We start from the raw sequence: 18,832 nt of genomic DNA on the forward strand, positions 1-18,832 counted from the left end.
AGGTAGTCTCATCATACAGTCGTTAGGTTTTTTGTATAGCAGGATTTTTTGCCAATAGCCACATTTTACTTGCAAAATTAAACTTGGTGGAAAACAAAACGAACTAAAATTTAAATTAGCACATCAAATAAACAGCTTACAACATAGAATCCACACAAAATCCTTGATATTTTAAATGGAACATGCAATTTCACCAAAAGCGACACACCAAACGATACTACCTCCAGGTTGCAGTTGGAAAATCTTACATCTTTTACATTGTTATTGCATAAGTTGTGCTTAGCATACATACCTAATCTCCGGTTAAACAAGCCAAACATATGTCTAGGTGCAAATATTGCTCATTTTACTTACTTCTGGAAATGGGAAGATGACAGGTTTGTCATAGCTCTATAATTGTAACAATTCAGACTCTTAGAAATTTCCTCAAATAGCAACATACTTGGCCGTGTTCTAGTAGGCCGTGGGTAGCCTATTTAAAATGCTGATTTATAGAAGAATGCTTCAAATTTCAGGGAAGGAAAAAAATGGCAAACAAAAATGCACTATTGCATATACAGTAGATAGAATGCAAACCAACATAGAAACTCTACAAAGAACAAGGCAAGAAAATTGAAATATTTTTGTCACCTGATTTGCAATAATTCTACTCAAAAACAACTACAAGAAGAAAAGATTAATGAAAAACGAAATAGGACCAACAATTTTTACTTATAAGCAGTGTTGTAGGCCTACGCGTCAGCGCGAATTGCGTAAAAACTTTACGGCGTAAAGTACTGCGTAAGCTCTTAAAGAAATTGACGGCGTCAGCGCTAATTTCTAGCGCTATTTTAAGCAAGGTCTCACAAAATCGAAGTATTCGACTTCCAACGCGTTTGGTTTATGAGACTGTTTCGAGCTGTGAAAGACGGCTTACATTTCGTCGGCTTACATTTGATGAGTTTGGAGTTCTTAGACGTTTTTGACAATATATTTGCAAAGGCCAAATTTGGGGAAATTTGAAAAAATTTTGTTTGCCCCCCAAAATGTTTTACTCTCCTACGGCTATGACTTCAGGGCTCTCACTTTTAAGGAAATTCAGTTCTATTTTGAAATTTTAAGGACTTTTAACACTCACTAACGCTATTGGCTGTCATTTTTGTACATTGTGCATGTAAATGATCGTGTATTTATGACACTAGTATTTTTTTGTAAATCTAGTGTTTTTTTCAGTCAAATCTAGTACTTTCCCATGACAAGAGAGTGGCAACATTGCTAAACACGATAGGCTAAATTTAAGCTAAAAATTTAACAGCAGTATCTTCCTAAGGATTACGTAGCCAGTAGCCTACCGTTTGAATTATTCTTTGAACGTACCGTTCGAATTATTTCAGCAAGCAACGTGATATTTTGCATGTCTTGATAAAGCGATAGAAAGTTATTGATGGAATTGGGATGGAAGATTGTCTTCCGTTCCATCATCAACATCTTCCTTTCCGTCCTTGACATTTTCTTTCTTCCATCCCATTCCCTGCTGAATTGTATAAAGGTCGCCATGGTGTAATTCAGAGATTACCGGTATAGGCTAACTGACTAAGTAGTCTATGGTTTAATTTAAGTAGCAACTATACCAGGGTTGCCAGTTTCGCTCAGTTCCGCGGAACTGAGCTAAACTTAGTTTTGTTTTACAGTCGTGGGAAAATTTGAGCAGTTGTATTTTTTCGTTTGGTTTCGTTTCATTATCACCAAATTCAGTTCAACTTTGACTATATTTTGAGAAAAATTGTTGTGTTTTTGGGCTTGTTTCATCACTTGTGAGTTGTCACGATTAGCCTAAGCTACTTTTCAATGGTAGCCTAATTGGACTGGAAATATTAAAAACATTTGGCAACTTTGCCTTAGGCCAGTGTTGCAGGCTTGCAGCGCCAGGCTTGACAAAAACAAAGTATGACTCTCAGTTATTGTAGACTGCAATTTTCTAGAAGTTATGCTGTCGTCAGATTTAGTATTTTCGCTATTACTTTAGTCATGAAATTTGGTAAGGCAGTTGTGTGACTGCAAGCGTAGCCTATGGCTATAGGTGTAGCTAGGCTACTGGAAGAGGATGACTCTCACTGTAGGCTGCGTGGAGAAGGCGTCTGACGGACGCTCTTGAAGGTTGTTATCTTTTTTCAGGTCTATGCCCATGTAGAGCAGGCGACTAGGCCGTGGTAACACAATCAATAAATGGCATGTGAAAATAGAAGTAGGTCTAAGCTTAAAAGTAGGCTATTAAAATCTTTTCCAATTCGGTGCCTTTAAACCTTTTTTTGAATGCTTAAAGGCAGTGCGGGGTAGCACAACGTGAAATAATGCAAGTGAACAAATAACTTATTCAAGCATGAATCAATTCTTAGATAATTTTGTAATTTGACCTAGCAATTCTTGCCTACCCTTCTAAACTAAAGCCCTTGATAGAAGTGTTGCCAGGTCCAGCCAAATGAATTTTCCCACAGCCATTTTACAAATTGCTCAATTGCAAGTACGTTTCACCAGCACTTTTCCACCGTAAATAAGCTGCAAGCTTATAGTTTTGCCAGCTTTACTATAATCTCAAAGAACCAACTTTACCTTATTTTAAAGTCTATTTTGGTGGTATCCTACCTCTAAGTAGCCTACCTATTTTCAAGCACTTTTGGGATTGTCAGCATTACCATTGTCAGCATAGGACCAGTTTTGCTGAATACTGGTGGGGTTAAGATTATGGTTTAACAACTCTTAAAAATGTCTGCTTATCACTGAAAATACCGACAATGCCAGATTTGGTGCGTATGTTGAAGCGTGGGAACGTTTTATTTTTTTCTCTTGTACGGTGTTTTAAATGGCAAACTCGTCATTTTCCGTAGGGTGACAATGGACTAGTAGACCGTATGGTCGTCTCGTCTCGCTGTCTGTATGGGAACTTGTGTAACTTTTGTATTGTGTATATTACTTGCATATTTCAAACATGTAAGTTACTATGTTCTTGTTACTTAGGCTTGCCATTATTTAGAAATGCAAATCCGGGACGCATATTGAAAGCAGCAAACGACTTAATGTTGGCCTAATAAAAAAGAATTTAATGCAACTAATTAATTATATAATATGGGCAAATCACCAATATATGTAGGCCTATTTCACCAACAAAAACAAAAGAACTTAATAATATTTATGATTATGAATAAAATCAAATATAGTTATTACTGTCTGAATCCTTAACAGCTTGTTTCACCTAACGGATCATCAGAAGGTCTTATTCAAATAGAATTCTTTTTTTTTTCACAATCTTTCGACACTCGGCTATGCAGGCAGCTTGTGTCGTTTTTTGAATTGCTTTTCTGCGATACTGAGATCTTAAAAATGAGCAATATTATTTCTGTAGTTCGATTTTTAGGCCTACTGTTGCTTTAGACTGTGTATAGTTTGTGCTGGAGCATGAAAACGAATGTATGGCAATTGTGCAAAGGAGAGGATTTCATAAAGTTTTCGTGTGCTGTGATTCTGACTTGCTTTTGCATATATTTAATCGAGAATTGTAAACTAATAAAGGAAAATGAAGCACATTCACCAGGCCGACGTTCCATACGTGATGGGTGAGTTATGTGTAGCGGTAGCCTATAGTTCTTTCGTCTTCCTATAATTCTAGCGCATAGTTCTACTGAAGTTTAAAGCACTCAGCTTCATGTTGAAGTCCTCAAACAGGCATTTATAGGCTATCACTTGCATTTAAGCGCTTATGTGTATTGGGTAGATTGTGTCTGCAGAATCAACAAAAACATGAGTTGAGATTTCGGGATCAAATTTGAAATCCCGGGATTGGGATTTCCAGGCATTTTTAGTCCTTAATCCCGGGATTTTTCGGGATTAGCAAAGTAGGAAAATACATAAACAAGCTGCACAAACCACATTTACTTATTATAATACTGACCAAAAACGCATCATATAATGAATCCTATAATAAGATCCTATCTGCCGTCTTTTCTTAATTCATCATATGATGCGTTCTTGCCTCGCGGAATTAACCGCCATGTGATGTGCCTTTCTTCCCTGCTTTGCCGTTTCATTCTTATGCATTTTGTTTTTCAATTCATTGTGAAGATCAGTTATTTACTATTTTTCAATGGAGATGTAAAATCAGCTATTTTCCGGTACTTGAAAAGGGCAAACATGTGTATGGCCGAAGACGTTCGTAGTTTATGTTCAGTTTAATGCATTATGTTAAATGCCGTGGTATTATCTGTCTGATAATAAATAATAGTCTAAAGTAGGTTAATACTAGTAATAAATGGACCGATATTCTCTCGACATCAAAGCTTCAAACTAACGGAGAAGGTACTGTGGAGTTTCTTGAACATTTGCTTTACTTTTGTCTTCAAAGAAGCAAAAAAAGTTTTTTTATGAGACTAATTGTCATGTAGTTGTAATGCGCGAGTAACCACCGCAAAAACAAACACTATTACGAATTTATTATTAATGTAAGCCATAAAAACTAGTTACAATCGAAAACTGATGTCTTTCTTGTTTCAGATTATCCGCTATCAACAATACGGCCTTGAAAATAAAAGATAAAAAGTACGTTAAACACTGCACTTTTACCTTGAATATAGGCCTTTAAGAGAACATTGTTTCAACGAACAAAGCTAGCTGCAGTTTATTTTCACTAGGCAAAATAAACAAAGTCATTTTGTTTAAACAGACAAACCAAAATTATATCAGTGAATAAAAAGTTTCTTCACAAACTTTAAAATACCTATTCTCATCTCAAACTTTTTTTTGAACAACTGGAGTGATTGTGTGGTCACGCATGATAGATCAAAACTAAAACATGCAATTCTAAACAAAACAAAAAATTGTCGACCAGTGTAATCACATTAGCTACATTTTTATTTACTGCATTTTACAAATTATGCTAAGAAAGTAAGAAAATCGGACCAACAATTTGACTAATACAGTCATGATCCTTAGATAAATTAATGGTTTTGCTCAAGCTCAACAGTAAGCTAACTTATTCGGCAAACTTGTATGGTTCTTCCTGCTGTAGTCTAACTAATTGCTATGAACAGCTATCAGCTTCAATTTACAAACACTGCTGCATTGTTGAGCTGATAGTTCTTGAAATTGTATGATATTTCAATTCTTTGGATAGATTTAGGCTATTAAAGAAGCATAGGCTGAATTTTGAGTCAGACTTACCGTTTTGGCTGAAAGATATCTGGAAACCCTAATATTTAATGCACCCTACTTTTAGCAAGTAGTTTTGCATCCCATACTTGTAGAAATTTTGTATCATGTATCAAATATGACAAAATTTAACGTTATTTACATTACCGGTATCTTTGTCATACGTAGATATATTTTGTACTGGAGAAAGGACTGGGGCGTAGACGGCGGATTGGTGGACGGCAACTGGGGTGATTGTGTAGTCACGCATGACAGATCGAAACTAAAAGATGCAAAAGCTGTTGTCTTTCATTACACTGCGCTTAACCACGAAACCATGCCTTGGAAACACTATAGGTATGAAGAAACAAATGTGATGAGGAGCTTAAAGTAGGGGGAGGGTAATCAACTTTTTCTTCAAATTCAATTTTAGCCCTGGATTTAGGATACAACAGTGCATTCAAACACATTTGGTAAAAAAAATAAAATTTCCGTCCAAAGGAGCATGAGGTGGTTGTTGAAAAAGCTCTGTTAGAAGGGCACCAGACAATGCTGCGAAGTGAATTTTTTAAGGTAGGCTATTTCCTTGTAATAGCCTACCCTCACAATGTAGCCTACTCCAGGCAATGACAATTAATGAGACTTTGCGTGTTTGGAGTAGGCTAAGTTAGGTCTATATGCTACATCAACTAGCTTTCATGTAGAGACATGCCGAATCGTCGTTGAAAAATATTTCAATGTGAAGCGTGAGCTATAAACTTGGATGGTTTTCTGGTTTGTTTCCTGATAGCCTAGTGGTAGTCTACTTTCTAAAACAATTTCTGGCCCTGGGGGCAGTGCCGGTCTTTGGGATGTGCAAACCGTGCGATCGCACAGGGCCCGCAATTTACTCAGAAAATGCAGTAATTTTTGCAGAAATTAGCAACAAGAAAACATAGCCTATAGAGACTCAGCTTTATTTCCAAAAAATGCCAAAGAAAACATGATCTTATCCTTTTGCTATGCCACACCGGACAGCACCATTTTACAGTAGGCTACGGTATTAACTTATTCAAAACCAAATTTTTGTTGATCCTGCTCTCAGAATGCACCAAATTCAAAGTAATTTTTCAAAAATTTCTGGGAAAGCCCTCCAGACCCCCTGCCGCTGGGTATTGCCTTCGGCTAAACCCCCGTCAAAACCCCCCTCCCCTTTCAAATACCTAGCTATGCTAACGAATTGGATCATTGTCATTGGGGCCGCAATGCTTCCGCACTGGGCCCGAAATACCCTAAGACCGGCACTGCTGGGGGTCTAACACGCGATCATCTGAGATTTTAATTGTTAGTTAGTACTTTGGAAGCCAAATGTTAACAACAGAAGATTGTCTGTACGTTAGCATGTTTTCCAAATATGATAGCCTACGGTGATTCATTTTATCAAACGTGAACGTTTTTAGAGATCCAAACCAGGTCTTTGTGTTTCGTTCCATGGAAAGCCCTCCGTATGTCGCCAACGTGGAGCGAAAAACCAAGTTCAAAAAATTTGATGGAGGTTTTATCAACTGGACCATGAGTTATCGATTGGATTCAGATGTAATTTCTCTTTATGAAAAAGGCAAAGGACTATTTTCTAAATTGCAAAAGGATAATGTGCATCTTGAAGAAACATTATCGCAGAAAAAACGAGTTGCTGTAAGTTCACAGCTAGAGATGATCCTTTAAAATTAAACTTTAGGCCTATACAGTCCTTCTTCTGGGACGTTTCGGTCACTGAAGCAGCTCACTTTACAATTTTGGCGATTTTTTTGCTATCTACCATTAAGCCTATTGCTTTATACTTTCCCAGCGAACAACTAGCCCTGAATCATAATTTAATTCAATTTAGCATGACATTTCTTAAAAACCATAGACAGACAATTGATAACAACTTAATAACATTGAATTGCATAATTCAAAATTAATACAGAAATGAAATAGATACATAATTTCAAACGTTTTCGGCAAAACTTTCTGCCCTCTTCAGGAAAATATCTTAATTCATCTAAACATTCATCATTGTTTCATCATTTGTTTAGATGAATTAAGATATTTTCCTGAAGAGGGCAGAAAGTTTTGCCGAAAACGTTTGAAATTATGTATCTATTTCATTTCTGTATTAATTTTGAATTATGCAATTCAATGTTATTAAGTTGTTATCAATTGTCTGTCTATGGTTTTTAAAAAGTACCTCTCTACCAAAACTATACATTTCTTAACACTTTGCTCCTCAAAGGGAGGCCAGATTTGGCCCCCCCCTCATATTTCCTTTAATTATTTGAAGCACAGTAACGCCATGCACTTGGTTTTTCTTGACTTTTCCTAAAATTGCCAGGCGGATCTGATGATATTAAATTTGATGCTAAAAGTTGTGTAGTTTTCTTGTAAATTCAAGATTTTGGTGAATTTTTACTATTTCTAGCTAACTTCCAGCAAAGCGTGAAATGGATTACATTGCGATGACAAGCCATAAGCTCATAATTGCTTCGTGTATCGATATGCGCGAGCAGAGAGAAGCATCCTCTTGCTTTCTTTTGTTTGGTTTGACCTCAATAATACAAAGCGCGTTATTTCTTATGCTACAAAGAAAAGCCAGTGATCGCAAAGCTGTTAATTAGAAACAATAATAGCAAGCTTTTTTGCGTTATCAGCTCTACAAAGAAGAATAGCAATCCACGATCAAAATAGTAGGCTATGGAGGCCACAAACTATTCAAAACAGTTGTTTCAAGCAGATAATATTCATTGACGAATAAAAAACGTTACAATAAGAAATCTTCTCTTGGATAAAGACACGAAAACCTGGTTTCGAAATAAACGTTCTATGGAAATGCTCTCATTGACAAAACTTGCAATTGAGGAAATGTATCACTGCAAATGCTTTTGGGAGAAGCCGGAGAAATAGCGTTTTTGCAAACAGTAATTGTGAGATACACTCAAAATTATGAGATAGGCTCCCTTTACACGTAGCAGCTAACTCGATGGCGTCCCTTCACTGCTTTATGTCGCCTACTTGTTGTTATGTCCTGTATTTTTGTTTCACAGTGCACTGTGTTTTGTTCCAAAGAGCGCAAAATAAAGATGATAATGCCTCATCTACATTACAAAATATTTTGTAATGTAGGCCTACAAACAAAATGTACAATGTACACAATGTACATTACAAAATATTTTGTACTGTAGACGAGGCATAAATTTAGGCGTCACATAAGACAAACAACAAATCAGCTTTCTTCATCATTGATTCAACATCTGAATACGTTGCGCCAATGTATAAGAGGCCGGCTATTGTGAAGACCCGCCATTTATAAACGATCCGATTATACCAAAAGTGGGACAAACTAGTGGATCAAAGAATGAATAAATAATGCTGAGAAAACTAAATCTAAGTGACGAACAATACCGATGTCTTCATTTATCTTGGAAAAATGCTGCCTAAACTTATCAACAAAAAATACAGTAAATAACGGCAAGGATCCCGAAAGCAGAATTTGCTCGACTTTGGCATGAATTTAGTCAGACATCTACAGTAATAATTCCACACATGATACATAATAATCAACCTGGTTCAAGGCGATTTGTGTAACAGTTTAGGGGAAGACACTACTTGAAATGATGCACCACACAAAAGATTTTCAATGAAGACTGAGTCTAAAAACCGATGTGGATAGTGCTGCACAATAACTTCAAGTTTAGGACAGAAGAGGCACAAAATATCACGATAAAAATAAAGACCTTGTGGGAAATTTTCGAGAATCATAACACGATGCAAATACCATAAACGCTTAGTTTGCATGCTGCTCTAAGCTGGCCGGCAACCACAAAGGTAGACAATAGCCTACAGGCAGTTTATAATTCGATAACAGCGCAATAAACATTATAAATACGTAAACCGACAATTTTCTTTTACAAACGTTTTACGTCTAATAGTAAATTTTCCCCCAACAATTTTTTGTGAAGCACTTGCAAACCACGGTTTTGTAAAATAATTCATCATTATTATTTTTTACTTCTCGGATATTGTAAAACGTCATCAGCAAAATCACAAAAAAAATTTCATTACTTCAATGTAGTAGGCCTAAGAATTTTTTATAGAATTGTAGCCACGTTGTTTCAACAAAGAAGACATTTTTTAGCAATGTAAAGTTATAGAAAATAATTTGCAATCATGCAAATGGTTGGAAAGAATCTAGGAAGTCTTCTCACAATCTGGCACAAAATGATTATGTTTATTGTATCTCAGTAAAATGTTTTTTTTTGGCCAGAAACATAATCACTGCCTTGCTGACGTTGTCACTTTTACGCGTATTTTTAGTGCTTCAAACAATAAGGACCCAGTCAGCAATCCAGTTCTTTTACATTGATTCAACATTTGTAAACGTTAAATTTATGTAGATTTGCTGACTGTGGGTTATTTCACATTTCCTTTGTTTACGCATGTTCCTCAATTCGCTGTTGCATTATTTCGACGCTGGCTGACTAAAAATGTATTTTCAAATTGATTGACACAATCTTCAATAAAAAGTGAGCTTCGAACTTAGCTTTGTTGATGTAAATGCTGTATTTTTTGTGGATGTAATTTATGAGTCATGTTTATAAACACCCGTAAGCGAAATGACTTATGATGTGGCCTGCATGATATTTGTGTTGCGACTTGACACAAATCCACAATTTCAAAAGCACCTAATTTGAACTTAGAAATTTCAGATTATTTCAACAACTTGTTCAATTGTCTTCTTTCTACTAAAAATATTCATTCTACAAACTCAATTGTAGACCTAAAATACACAAACGAAGATGTAAACAGCTATTCAAGCAGGCTAAGGTGTTACTTATGAGAAATTTGGTTCCATAAAACTAGAAGCTAGCCATGAGTTTCGGAATGCATTAGTTTAGGATAAAAATGTAAGACAACAAACGCAGTTTTGTTTTTTCAAATTCGTGTAACAATATTACTCTGATTGTAACTATTTTAGAATCAGTGAGTAGCTTACAATAAGATTTGCTCGCAAGTCGTAAATTCTAATCAATGCAATGATTCGGCACACCGCACACACACTTCGTGCGTTCGATCGAGCTCTTTGTTATTTAGAAGTTTGCATGAAATCGGATTAGCACGGTAATTAAATAGCGGCGAGTTAAATCAAAATTGTCGTTTTTGGGTACCTTTGCAAAAATTGAAATATCAAGTTTAACATATAAAATTTTAAAATAATGAGTTTTCAAACTTATAGACAAATGATTTGTTTTCACACCAGTGCAACTTCTGTTGAAATAGCATCAGCGGATAACTCGTAACAGCTGATTGAATTTGATCCAAAAACGGCCCCCCCTTGAGCAGTTAACTTCCAAAAAAACGTTGAAAAGCAAAGGGTTAAAAATACTTTAAAACGTAGCCTACTAGGCTATAAAGTCAATAAAAAACTTCTACTTGTAAGAAGCGTGAAACAAGAAGTCTAACGTAAATAGGCGGAATAAATTATGCAGGCTTGCTCAACTCAAAACTATGCACATGCCGCAACAGGTAAAACTGTTTTGCGCGAGCCGCATGCTTACGTTGTTGAAATTGATACACACGAAAGGTAATTTGATACACTGCGGTAGGTTAAACCAATGCAGAAATCCCTTTTTCGCAGCAACATCTGCACGAATTATTATCTAACTTTCTAAAGTGATCAATTGTCAACTTACCAATCTTGCAACTAACTAATCAAAGTATTAGTGTTGATAAATTTTAACAAATTATCCCTGTAGAAATAACAACTCAAAAAACCTACGAGTATAATAAACATAACTCTCATTATTTGACTTATCCAGTAATGCTATAGGCCAGGGGTAACCAACCTTTTTTGCATGCGGGCCACTTTGGCATTAAGAAGAGCTGTGGCGGGCCGCACTAATAAAATTTTAGGTAGGTTGACTCTTATGCTAGAAAAGAACCCATTTCCTACCCAGTATTCAGCGTTACATGTTGTTACTATTTATCTTAGAATACTGTAGCAACAAAATTAGTCGAACAACGCTACTGCCAGGGCAAGCTCCTTTATAGTCTGGGATCCTACGACAGAAGATTTCACCCCATAAGGTACAAAAGGTTTGACCCCTTGAAGTTACTGGGGTCAACCATGTCACTCACAAAAAGTATGGAAGATTGACCGCGCCGGGTGGATCTGGTCCCTAGACCCCCTAAAAAGCCCAAAAAGGGGGTTAATTTCACCCCATAAGGAACATAAACCAAACTTGGTGAATACGAAGTTCTATGTCAGGACATCACAAAAATATCAAATCTAACAATATTTTCGAGTGGAAAGGTGATGTAAGACCCCCCGAAAGTGACCCCCGGGGGGTTAATTTCACCCCATAAGGTACATGGACCAAAGTTGGTCAAAACGAAGTCTTATGTCAGGACATCACAAAAATATCAAATCTAACAATGTTTTCGGGTGGAAAGGTGATGTAAGATGCCTTTAAAGTGACTTCCCTTAATGTGACCCCCTCGGAAGGTTTATTTCACCCCATAAAGTACATGGACCAAACTTGGTCAAAATGAAGTCTTATGTCAGGACATCACAAAAATATCAAATCTAACAATATTTTCGGGTGGAAAGGTGATGTAAGAGGACTTCAAAGTGACTTTCCTTAATGTGACCCCCTCGGAAGGTGTATTTCACCCCATAAAGTACATGGACCAAACTTAGTCAAAACGAAGTCTTATGTCAGGACATCACAAAAATATCAAATCTAACAATATTTTCGGGTGGAAAGATGATGTAAGACTCCCCTAAAGTGACCCCCCAGGGGATTAATTGCACCCCATAAGGTAGGCTACATGGACTAAAGTAGGTTAAATCGAAGTCTTATTTCACGGCATAACAAAAATATCAAATCTAACAATATTTTCGGGTGGAAAGGTGATGTAAGATGTCATCAAAGTAACCCTAAGAGGGTTTATTTCACCATAGAGTAGGCCTACATGGACCAAACGTGGTCAAAACGAAGTCTTATAGGACACCACAAAATATCAAATCTAACAATACTCTCAGTTGGGAAGATGATAAAAGACCTACCCAAAAGTGAATCTCCTCCTATAATTTAATTTACTTCATCCCTTACTCGAACCAACCTTGGTGTAACGGAAGTGCTATGCCAGGACAGTACCAATGGATTAAATCTAAAAATATTTTTATTTAGGTTTTGGTGAAATACATTCACAAGCTGTCCCATGATGCATGAAATGAAACTATAGCCTACTTTACAAAAAGTTTTTGTATAAATCATGTTCAGTCAATCGAAAAAAGGCAACAGGACATGACAATACATGGCTTTGTAACACCAAAAACAGAAAGTAGCCTACATAAGAAGCATATAGGCTACAGTCATTGGCGCCGATCGCTCTCTAAGATTGGTGGGGACATTTACTAGAAAAGAAAGGGCAGACGAGCAAAGCGAGCTGAAAGATTGAGGTCTGTTCAACAAACAAACAAATAGGCCTACAGTAGATAGGCTACAAGTCTAATGCGATGTATTTTAATTGTCAGTGTCAGCATTGGACAGCAGAAGTCCAAACTCGGCAACGAGTCTCCGGCGAATTAAAAACGAAATCCTTGGTTGATCCTTGGCTTGTAATGAAGGTTGATCGAATTCAAAACTTTATTGTGCACATAGCAGACCATTGCATGATTTGGCCGTTTCTGTGTCATGGTAGATCGTAACAAAGTTTTGATACGTCGCAAAGTTGAAAATGAGCGTTCAGCTGAACACGAGCGGGCTGGTGGTATGAGCAAAAGTTCCACTTGCGGAAACATTTGCCAAACAGCGGATGGTATCTTCTTGAATATCATTCGAAAATCTTGTGCAAGGGACTCTGTGTCAAAGAACTGAAGATAATCGTCTACCAAATGTGATTGTAGCTTTCCACTAAAGAGTGATTCTTGTAGAATTTTGTAGTGCTCAAGATCGGTCGACTTGAAATAGTCAGTAAGATTTTGCTGCGAGCTGTCAATGACTGCAAAATACTCTGACCGATCGATCTTGAAGTTTAGGAGGTTGACCATGGCCATGTCCATACTGAAGACGATTTGGAACGTGACAAGTCTTTTAAAAATTGGGTAGGGTAAGAGTTTTTTCAATTGAAAAAAAGCTGCCTGCCAGCCTTCCAACTGCTGATTTTCCTATATACAATTTTTTGCCAAACCGGTAAAGACATTTCAGCAGCTCTTAACCTCAATGTAATAATAACTGAAAAAATAGCTTTTTTCTTATACAAAAGTAACACAAGCTACACTTACTGCACTACATGCTTGTACGACTCTTTCAAAGTAATTCTAAAACTCTGCACTGTGTGGCCCTGGCGTAACCAAATTAAATACAATTTGCGAGTTACACCAGGGTTTCTCTACCTAATAAAACATTTCTACTACGGTTGGGGCTTCCTCGCATAAAACAAGAATGTTGTTCCCTCCTTTCAATATATTTTAAACGTTTGACTGGTAAAATTGTGACATTCGGGTAATATTTTCCCTTTTACGTTACAAAAATAATGTAAAAAGATGATGGGGACATGTAAAAAGATGGTGGGGACATGTCCCCACTGTCCTATAGGGATCGGCGCCCGTGGCTCCAGAAAATTGATCCAAGATCTTGATACGACCACTAAATGTTGACTTAATTGAACAACTGACTATCCAAATAAGACGAAGAAAGTGAAAGCGACAGCAGTGACAATGAAGAATAAAGAAACGACCGTTTACATTTACACAAACAATCTCTGTTTATGAATGAACAGTTACAATAACTGATTAGAGACATGAAGCAAATGGCATTAAACAAAAATTTACTACATTGGGTTATTTATTGTAGCAGCTGGAAAATGTTCATTACTGCCTGAATTAACGTTCCAAATGATTCACTTCGAAACGTTTTGATTTGGATAGTCAGTTGTTCGATTAATTCAACATTTAGTGGTCGTATCAAGATCTTCGATCAATTTTCTGGCTACTGTAGCCTATATGCTTCTCATGTACTTTCTGTTTCTGGGGTTACAAAGCCATGTATTGTCATGTCCTGTTGCCTTTTTTCGATTGACTGAACATGATTTATACAAAAACTTTTTGTAAAGTAGGCTATAGTTCCATTTCATGCATCATGGGACAGCTTGTGAATGTATTTCACCAAAACCTAAATAAAAATATTTTTAGATTTAATCCATTGGTACTGTCCTGGCATAGCACTTCCGTTACACCAAGGTTGGTTCGAGTAAGGGATGAAGTAAATTAAATTATAGGAGGAGATTCACTTTTGGGTAGGTCTTTTATCATCTTCCCAACTGAGAGTATTGTTAGATTTGATATTTTGTGGTGTCCTATAAGACTTCGTTTTGACCACGTTTGGTCCATGTAGGCCTACTCTATGGTGAAATAAACCCTCTTAGGGTTACTTTGATGACATCTTACATCACCTTTCCACACGAAAATATTGTTAGATTTGATATTTTTGTTATGCCGTGAAATAAGACTTCGATTTAACCTACTTTAGTCCATGTAGCCTACCTTATGGGGTGCAATTAATCCCCTGGGGGGTCACTTTAGATGAGTCTTACATCATCTTTCCTCCCAAAACTATTGTTAGATTTGATATTTTTGTGATGTCCTGACATAAGACTTCGTTTTGACTAAGTTTGGTCCATGTACTTTATGGGGTGAAATACACCTTCCGAGGGGGTCACACTAAGGGAAGTCACTTTGAAGGCATCTTACATCACCTTTCCACCCGAAAATATTGTTAGATTTGATATTTTTGTGATGTCCTGACATAAGACTTCATTTTGACCAAGTTTGGTCCATGTACTTTATGGGGTGAAATAAACCTTCCGAGGGGGTCACATTAAGGGAAGTCACTTTGAAGGCATCTTACATCACCTTTCCACCCGAAAATATTGTTAGATTTGATATTTTTGTGATGTCCTGACATAAGACTTCGTTTTGACCAACTTTGGTCCATGTACCTTATAGGGTGAAATTAACCCCCCGGGGGGTCACTTTCGGGGGGGTCTTACATCACCTTTCCACTCGAAAATATTGTTAGATTTGATATTTTTGTGATGTCCTGACATAGAACTTCGTATTCACCAAGTTTGGTTTATGTACCTTATGGGGTGAAATTAACCCCCTTTTTGGGCTTTTTAGGGGGCTCTAGGGACCAGATCCACCCGGCGCGTCAATCTTCCATACTTTTTGTGAGTGACATGGTTGACCCCAGTAACTTCAAGGGGTCAAACCTTTTGTACCTTATGGGGTGAAATCTTCTGTCGTAGGCTCCCAGACTATTAACAACACTTTTGACTTCTTTAACATTGCCTAATAAACGAGGCCATTTGTTTTGTGCACGTATAGCGAGTCGAACGGTTTCATCAGAATATTCATCGCCAAGCAAGAGTGATGTTGTCACTTCGCTTCACAAAAGATATCTTGCAATTAACAGTTTCAGTAACCAGAGAAATGTTTGACACACCGCAATACAGGCAACAACAGTGACCTGCTAACATATCAGCGAAAAATAGGCTCCAATAACAGGGAGAAAGAAACTAGGCACCATGAAACAAACGCTTATAGAAATCACCGAAAAAAAAAACGTTTCTATCATAACTCATGAACAGTGTTCTCTTTAAAAAAGCAATGAGTTGGTTTTTCGTCCTTTTTGTGAAAGTCTATAAAACCGTCTTTCTTTGATTATAAGACAACTGTCACTTGCGGTGCTTATCAGGATGACAAGAATTGCTGATTAACAACATTTTGCAGTACGGTACCAAACTAAATATTTTAATAATAGAACCAAAAAGTTGTCTTATGAAAATACAACCAGAAATAATACAACCAACACCTGTCAGAAGATATTTCATTTTCTTGATGCAATCAGAAAAAGTCTTTAAATATATATATAATATTTTGCCAATTTATTATAAATTGAGTTGGCACACCGACCTATTTTGCTAACAAAAACTTGCTTAAAGGGAATACTCCTCGTGAAACACAATAACGGTGAAACGCACACTAAGCTTATAGTGTTTACATGGCATTTACAAACTTAAAATAAGCAACCCTATGCTCAGAGACAATTTCGAAAACAGACGTTTTCATCAACCACTGAGACAGTGTGACTGGACATCGCATTGAAATAACTTTAGGCGACCCCCACCTAGAACAACAATCTGATTGGTCGGTCGGTGGAATCGTATGCAAAACGAAAATATTTTTCCCGAAAAGTATTTTTTACCTTCATGCTCATTAACTCTTCAAGAAAAGTATTTTTGGTTATACTTGTACGCTGATACCTTCCGCGGGCCACACATAACAGCTTGGGTTAGGGCCGCCATTTGGTGACCCCTGCTATAGGCTATTAAGATAGGCTGATGAGTCACGTTGTTGCACAACAGTAGCTTATTATTTTGATAAACTCATATAGTTTTTCAGGTTGTAGTCTAACTGCTTTAAACATCTTGAAATTTTTAACACTACTGCAATAATGAATTGATAAATTAAAGGTAATTTAACACACCGTAGGACCAATTTACCTTTTTTAATAAACATTGTGTATTTTTGATTTTGTAGGCCTATGCTTGGATGCACATTGCAAAAAAAACCTTATTATTGAACTGTCAAATGAATTCATTCCAGTACCCTACTTTTCTTTAATTTTTCTTACAAAAATAATCGCCACCTAAAAACTTCACAGAAATCTCAAAAAACATGTTTTAACAATTTTACACCACAAATTATAGGCCTACAAGGTACCGTAGCTACATTTCTGTTGGCATTATTTTCATTGATCTGCCACTTGACAGTATTTTTGTAAGATTTCTGCAAGGGGGGTGTCTAAAAATTTCTTTATCAAATTACCTTCTCTTCTCCCACTTAAGGAACATAGAAGCCAATAAACCAAAATTGTCACCAGCGCTGTTGGGAAGATAATGCTGAGTCAGTGCTAAAATAATGCTAAATTTATCACAGGCTTGGGTCCAGTGGCGTAGCCAGGAAAAAAATTTGGGGGGGGGGGAAATATTTGATGAATTGAAGAGAACGACAAAGTGTTGGATTTAAGACATCGCCACCTGATGTGCAGTGGCGTATCCTGGTGACTTGAGCAAGGGGAAGCAATGAAACTGGTGGGGGTTAGAGCGTGCCGAAGGCACGCGTATTCTAGGGGGTCCGGGGGCATGCTCCCTCGGAAAATTTTTGCAAAATTACACTTAAATAGTGGATTAAAGCGCTTTCAAGAAACACTTTTAGGGTAATATTTGTATGAAATTTATTAGCAGATAAACAGCTATTAACTTATTACAGGTAGCTCTTACACACGAACGGGCAAAATCTGCGTCTAAAATTAGAGAACACCAAAAACTCAGCTACACAAAAACCCAACAGAGTAAGCCATTCTGAAATTGCTTCCACAAATTAGTTAAAAGAAACGTAAATCGAGTAAATTTTACGCGATTTACGATTTGCAAAATTTATTGGTGTCTTTCTGTGTGTCTAAAACAAGTCCTTGGGGTGTTAATCGCCAGATGTCTTGGAAAACGTTATAAATTTCTACAAATTTTATTATATTTTCAACAAAGAACTCAACTTCGGAATCCAAACTTTGAAAATTTGGGGGGGCCATGGCCCCTTTCGCCCCCCCTGGCTACGCCTATGCCCGGGTCCAAAAGTATTCTTTGGACCTCCTGTCAAAGCTACTGGTTATCACTACTAGTGTGAAACATCGATCAAAAATAATTAAGTAACTTGCTCAACTAATCTCACAAAATTTCAGATTTGGGTCGTAAGTAACTGCAAAAGTATGTGGGGATCTATCGCAAGAATGAAATATGTTCAAGATCTCGTCGATGCCGGGTTGGAGGTTGATCGATACGGAGCGTGCTTCAGAAATTCGGCTGAGTACAATACACTTTCAGTAGAGCGACTCAATTCCTATAAATTTTACTTGTCCTTTGAAAACGCTTTGCATTGCAAAGATTATGTGACTGAAAAATTTTGGTCACAAGCTATACGAAAGGAAAGAGTTCCTGTTGTCTGGGGACCATCAAGAGAAGACATGAAAAAGTTAGCGCCAGCTGGCTCATATATACACACAGAAGATTTTAGATCTCCCGCAGACGTTGCTTCTTACTTGATGTATTTACATAAGAACGATACAGCTTATCGTGAGTACTTTTTGTGGCGAAAGAAAAGTGGAGAGAGATTTTCATACTACGAAACAACAAAAGAAGAACAACTTTGTCAACAGCTGAAAGATAACACAAGAAGGAAAGTGATTAATTCAATAACTGATTTCATGTATAAGAAAGAACCGAAAGAATGTTTGCGAAAAAAAGTAAAACGAAAACAGTGAGTCATCAACTCATTCAAAAGGTGGGGAACGTTTCAATCTTTGTCCAACCAACACTCTTTTGTCTTCACACCTTAACAGGACCAAATGGGCTCCATTCGGATTCTTTAGAAGTGTAATCATTAGTCTATAGACCTATACAATTATCATGGCCAATAGGCTATAATTTGTTTTGTTCCAAATGTTGTGTTTTCAACGAAACAGAGTCAGAAATCGCTTTCATCGAAATAAGACAACTACTGAATGATGGTTTAGAAAATGTCCGCTTAGTTGTG

General features: G+C 36.9%; 2 protein-coding genes across 3 annotated transcripts in view; both read left to right on the forward strand.

Moving 5' to 3' along the window:
- Positions 1 to 18,832, forward strand: part of LOC145775955 (malectin-A-like) — a 232,060-nt gene that overhangs the window by 203,663 nt on the left and 9,565 nt on the right. The window lies entirely within an intron of this gene.
- On the forward strand, positions 3,388 to 18,699 carry LOC145772006 (4-galactosyl-N-acetylglucosaminide 3-alpha-L-fucosyltransferase FUT6-like). Of its 2 annotated transcripts, none has more exons than XM_082583811.1 (5): positions 3,388 to 3,590; positions 4,525 to 4,569; positions 5,347 to 5,514; positions 6,597 to 6,831; positions 17,982 to 18,699. In XM_082583811.1, exons 1-5 carry the CDS (start codon positions 3,433 to 3,435, stop codon positions 18,558 to 18,560), a joined length of 1,185 nt encoding a protein of 394 aa, XP_082439937.1. In that variant the 5' UTR covers positions 3,388 to 3,432; the 3' UTR covers positions 18,561 to 18,699. The 2 variants fall into 2 exon arrangements, with proteins under 2 accessions (XP_082439937.1, XP_082439945.1); XM_082583819.1 differs by lacking the exon at positions 17,982 to 18,699 and adding an exon at positions 7,598 to 10,034.

This window comes from Aplidium turbinatum, chromosome 1 (genome assembly GCF_918807975.1).
Source record: "Aplidium turbinatum chromosome 1, kaAplTurb1.1, whole genome shotgun sequence".
Lineage (NCBI taxonomy): Eukaryota > Metazoa > Chordata > Ascidiacea > Aplousobranchia > Polyclinidae > Aplidium > Aplidium turbinatum.

Excerpts from the sequence above, each read along its gene's own strand:
- LOC145772006 (XM_082583811.1), top strand. The coding sequence starts at position 3,433 with ATGAAAACGAATGTATGGCAATTGTGCAAAGGAGAGGATTTCATAAAG. Across the intron at positions 4,570-5,346 it reads TTGAAAATAAAAGATAAAAA|ATATATTTTGTACTGGAGAA; the intron begins GTACGTTAAACA and ends TGTCATACGTAG. Across the intron at positions 6,832-17,981 it reads CGCAGAAAAAACGAGTTGCT|ATTTGGGTCGTAAGTAACTG; the intron begins GTAAGTTCACAG and ends ACAAAATTTCAG.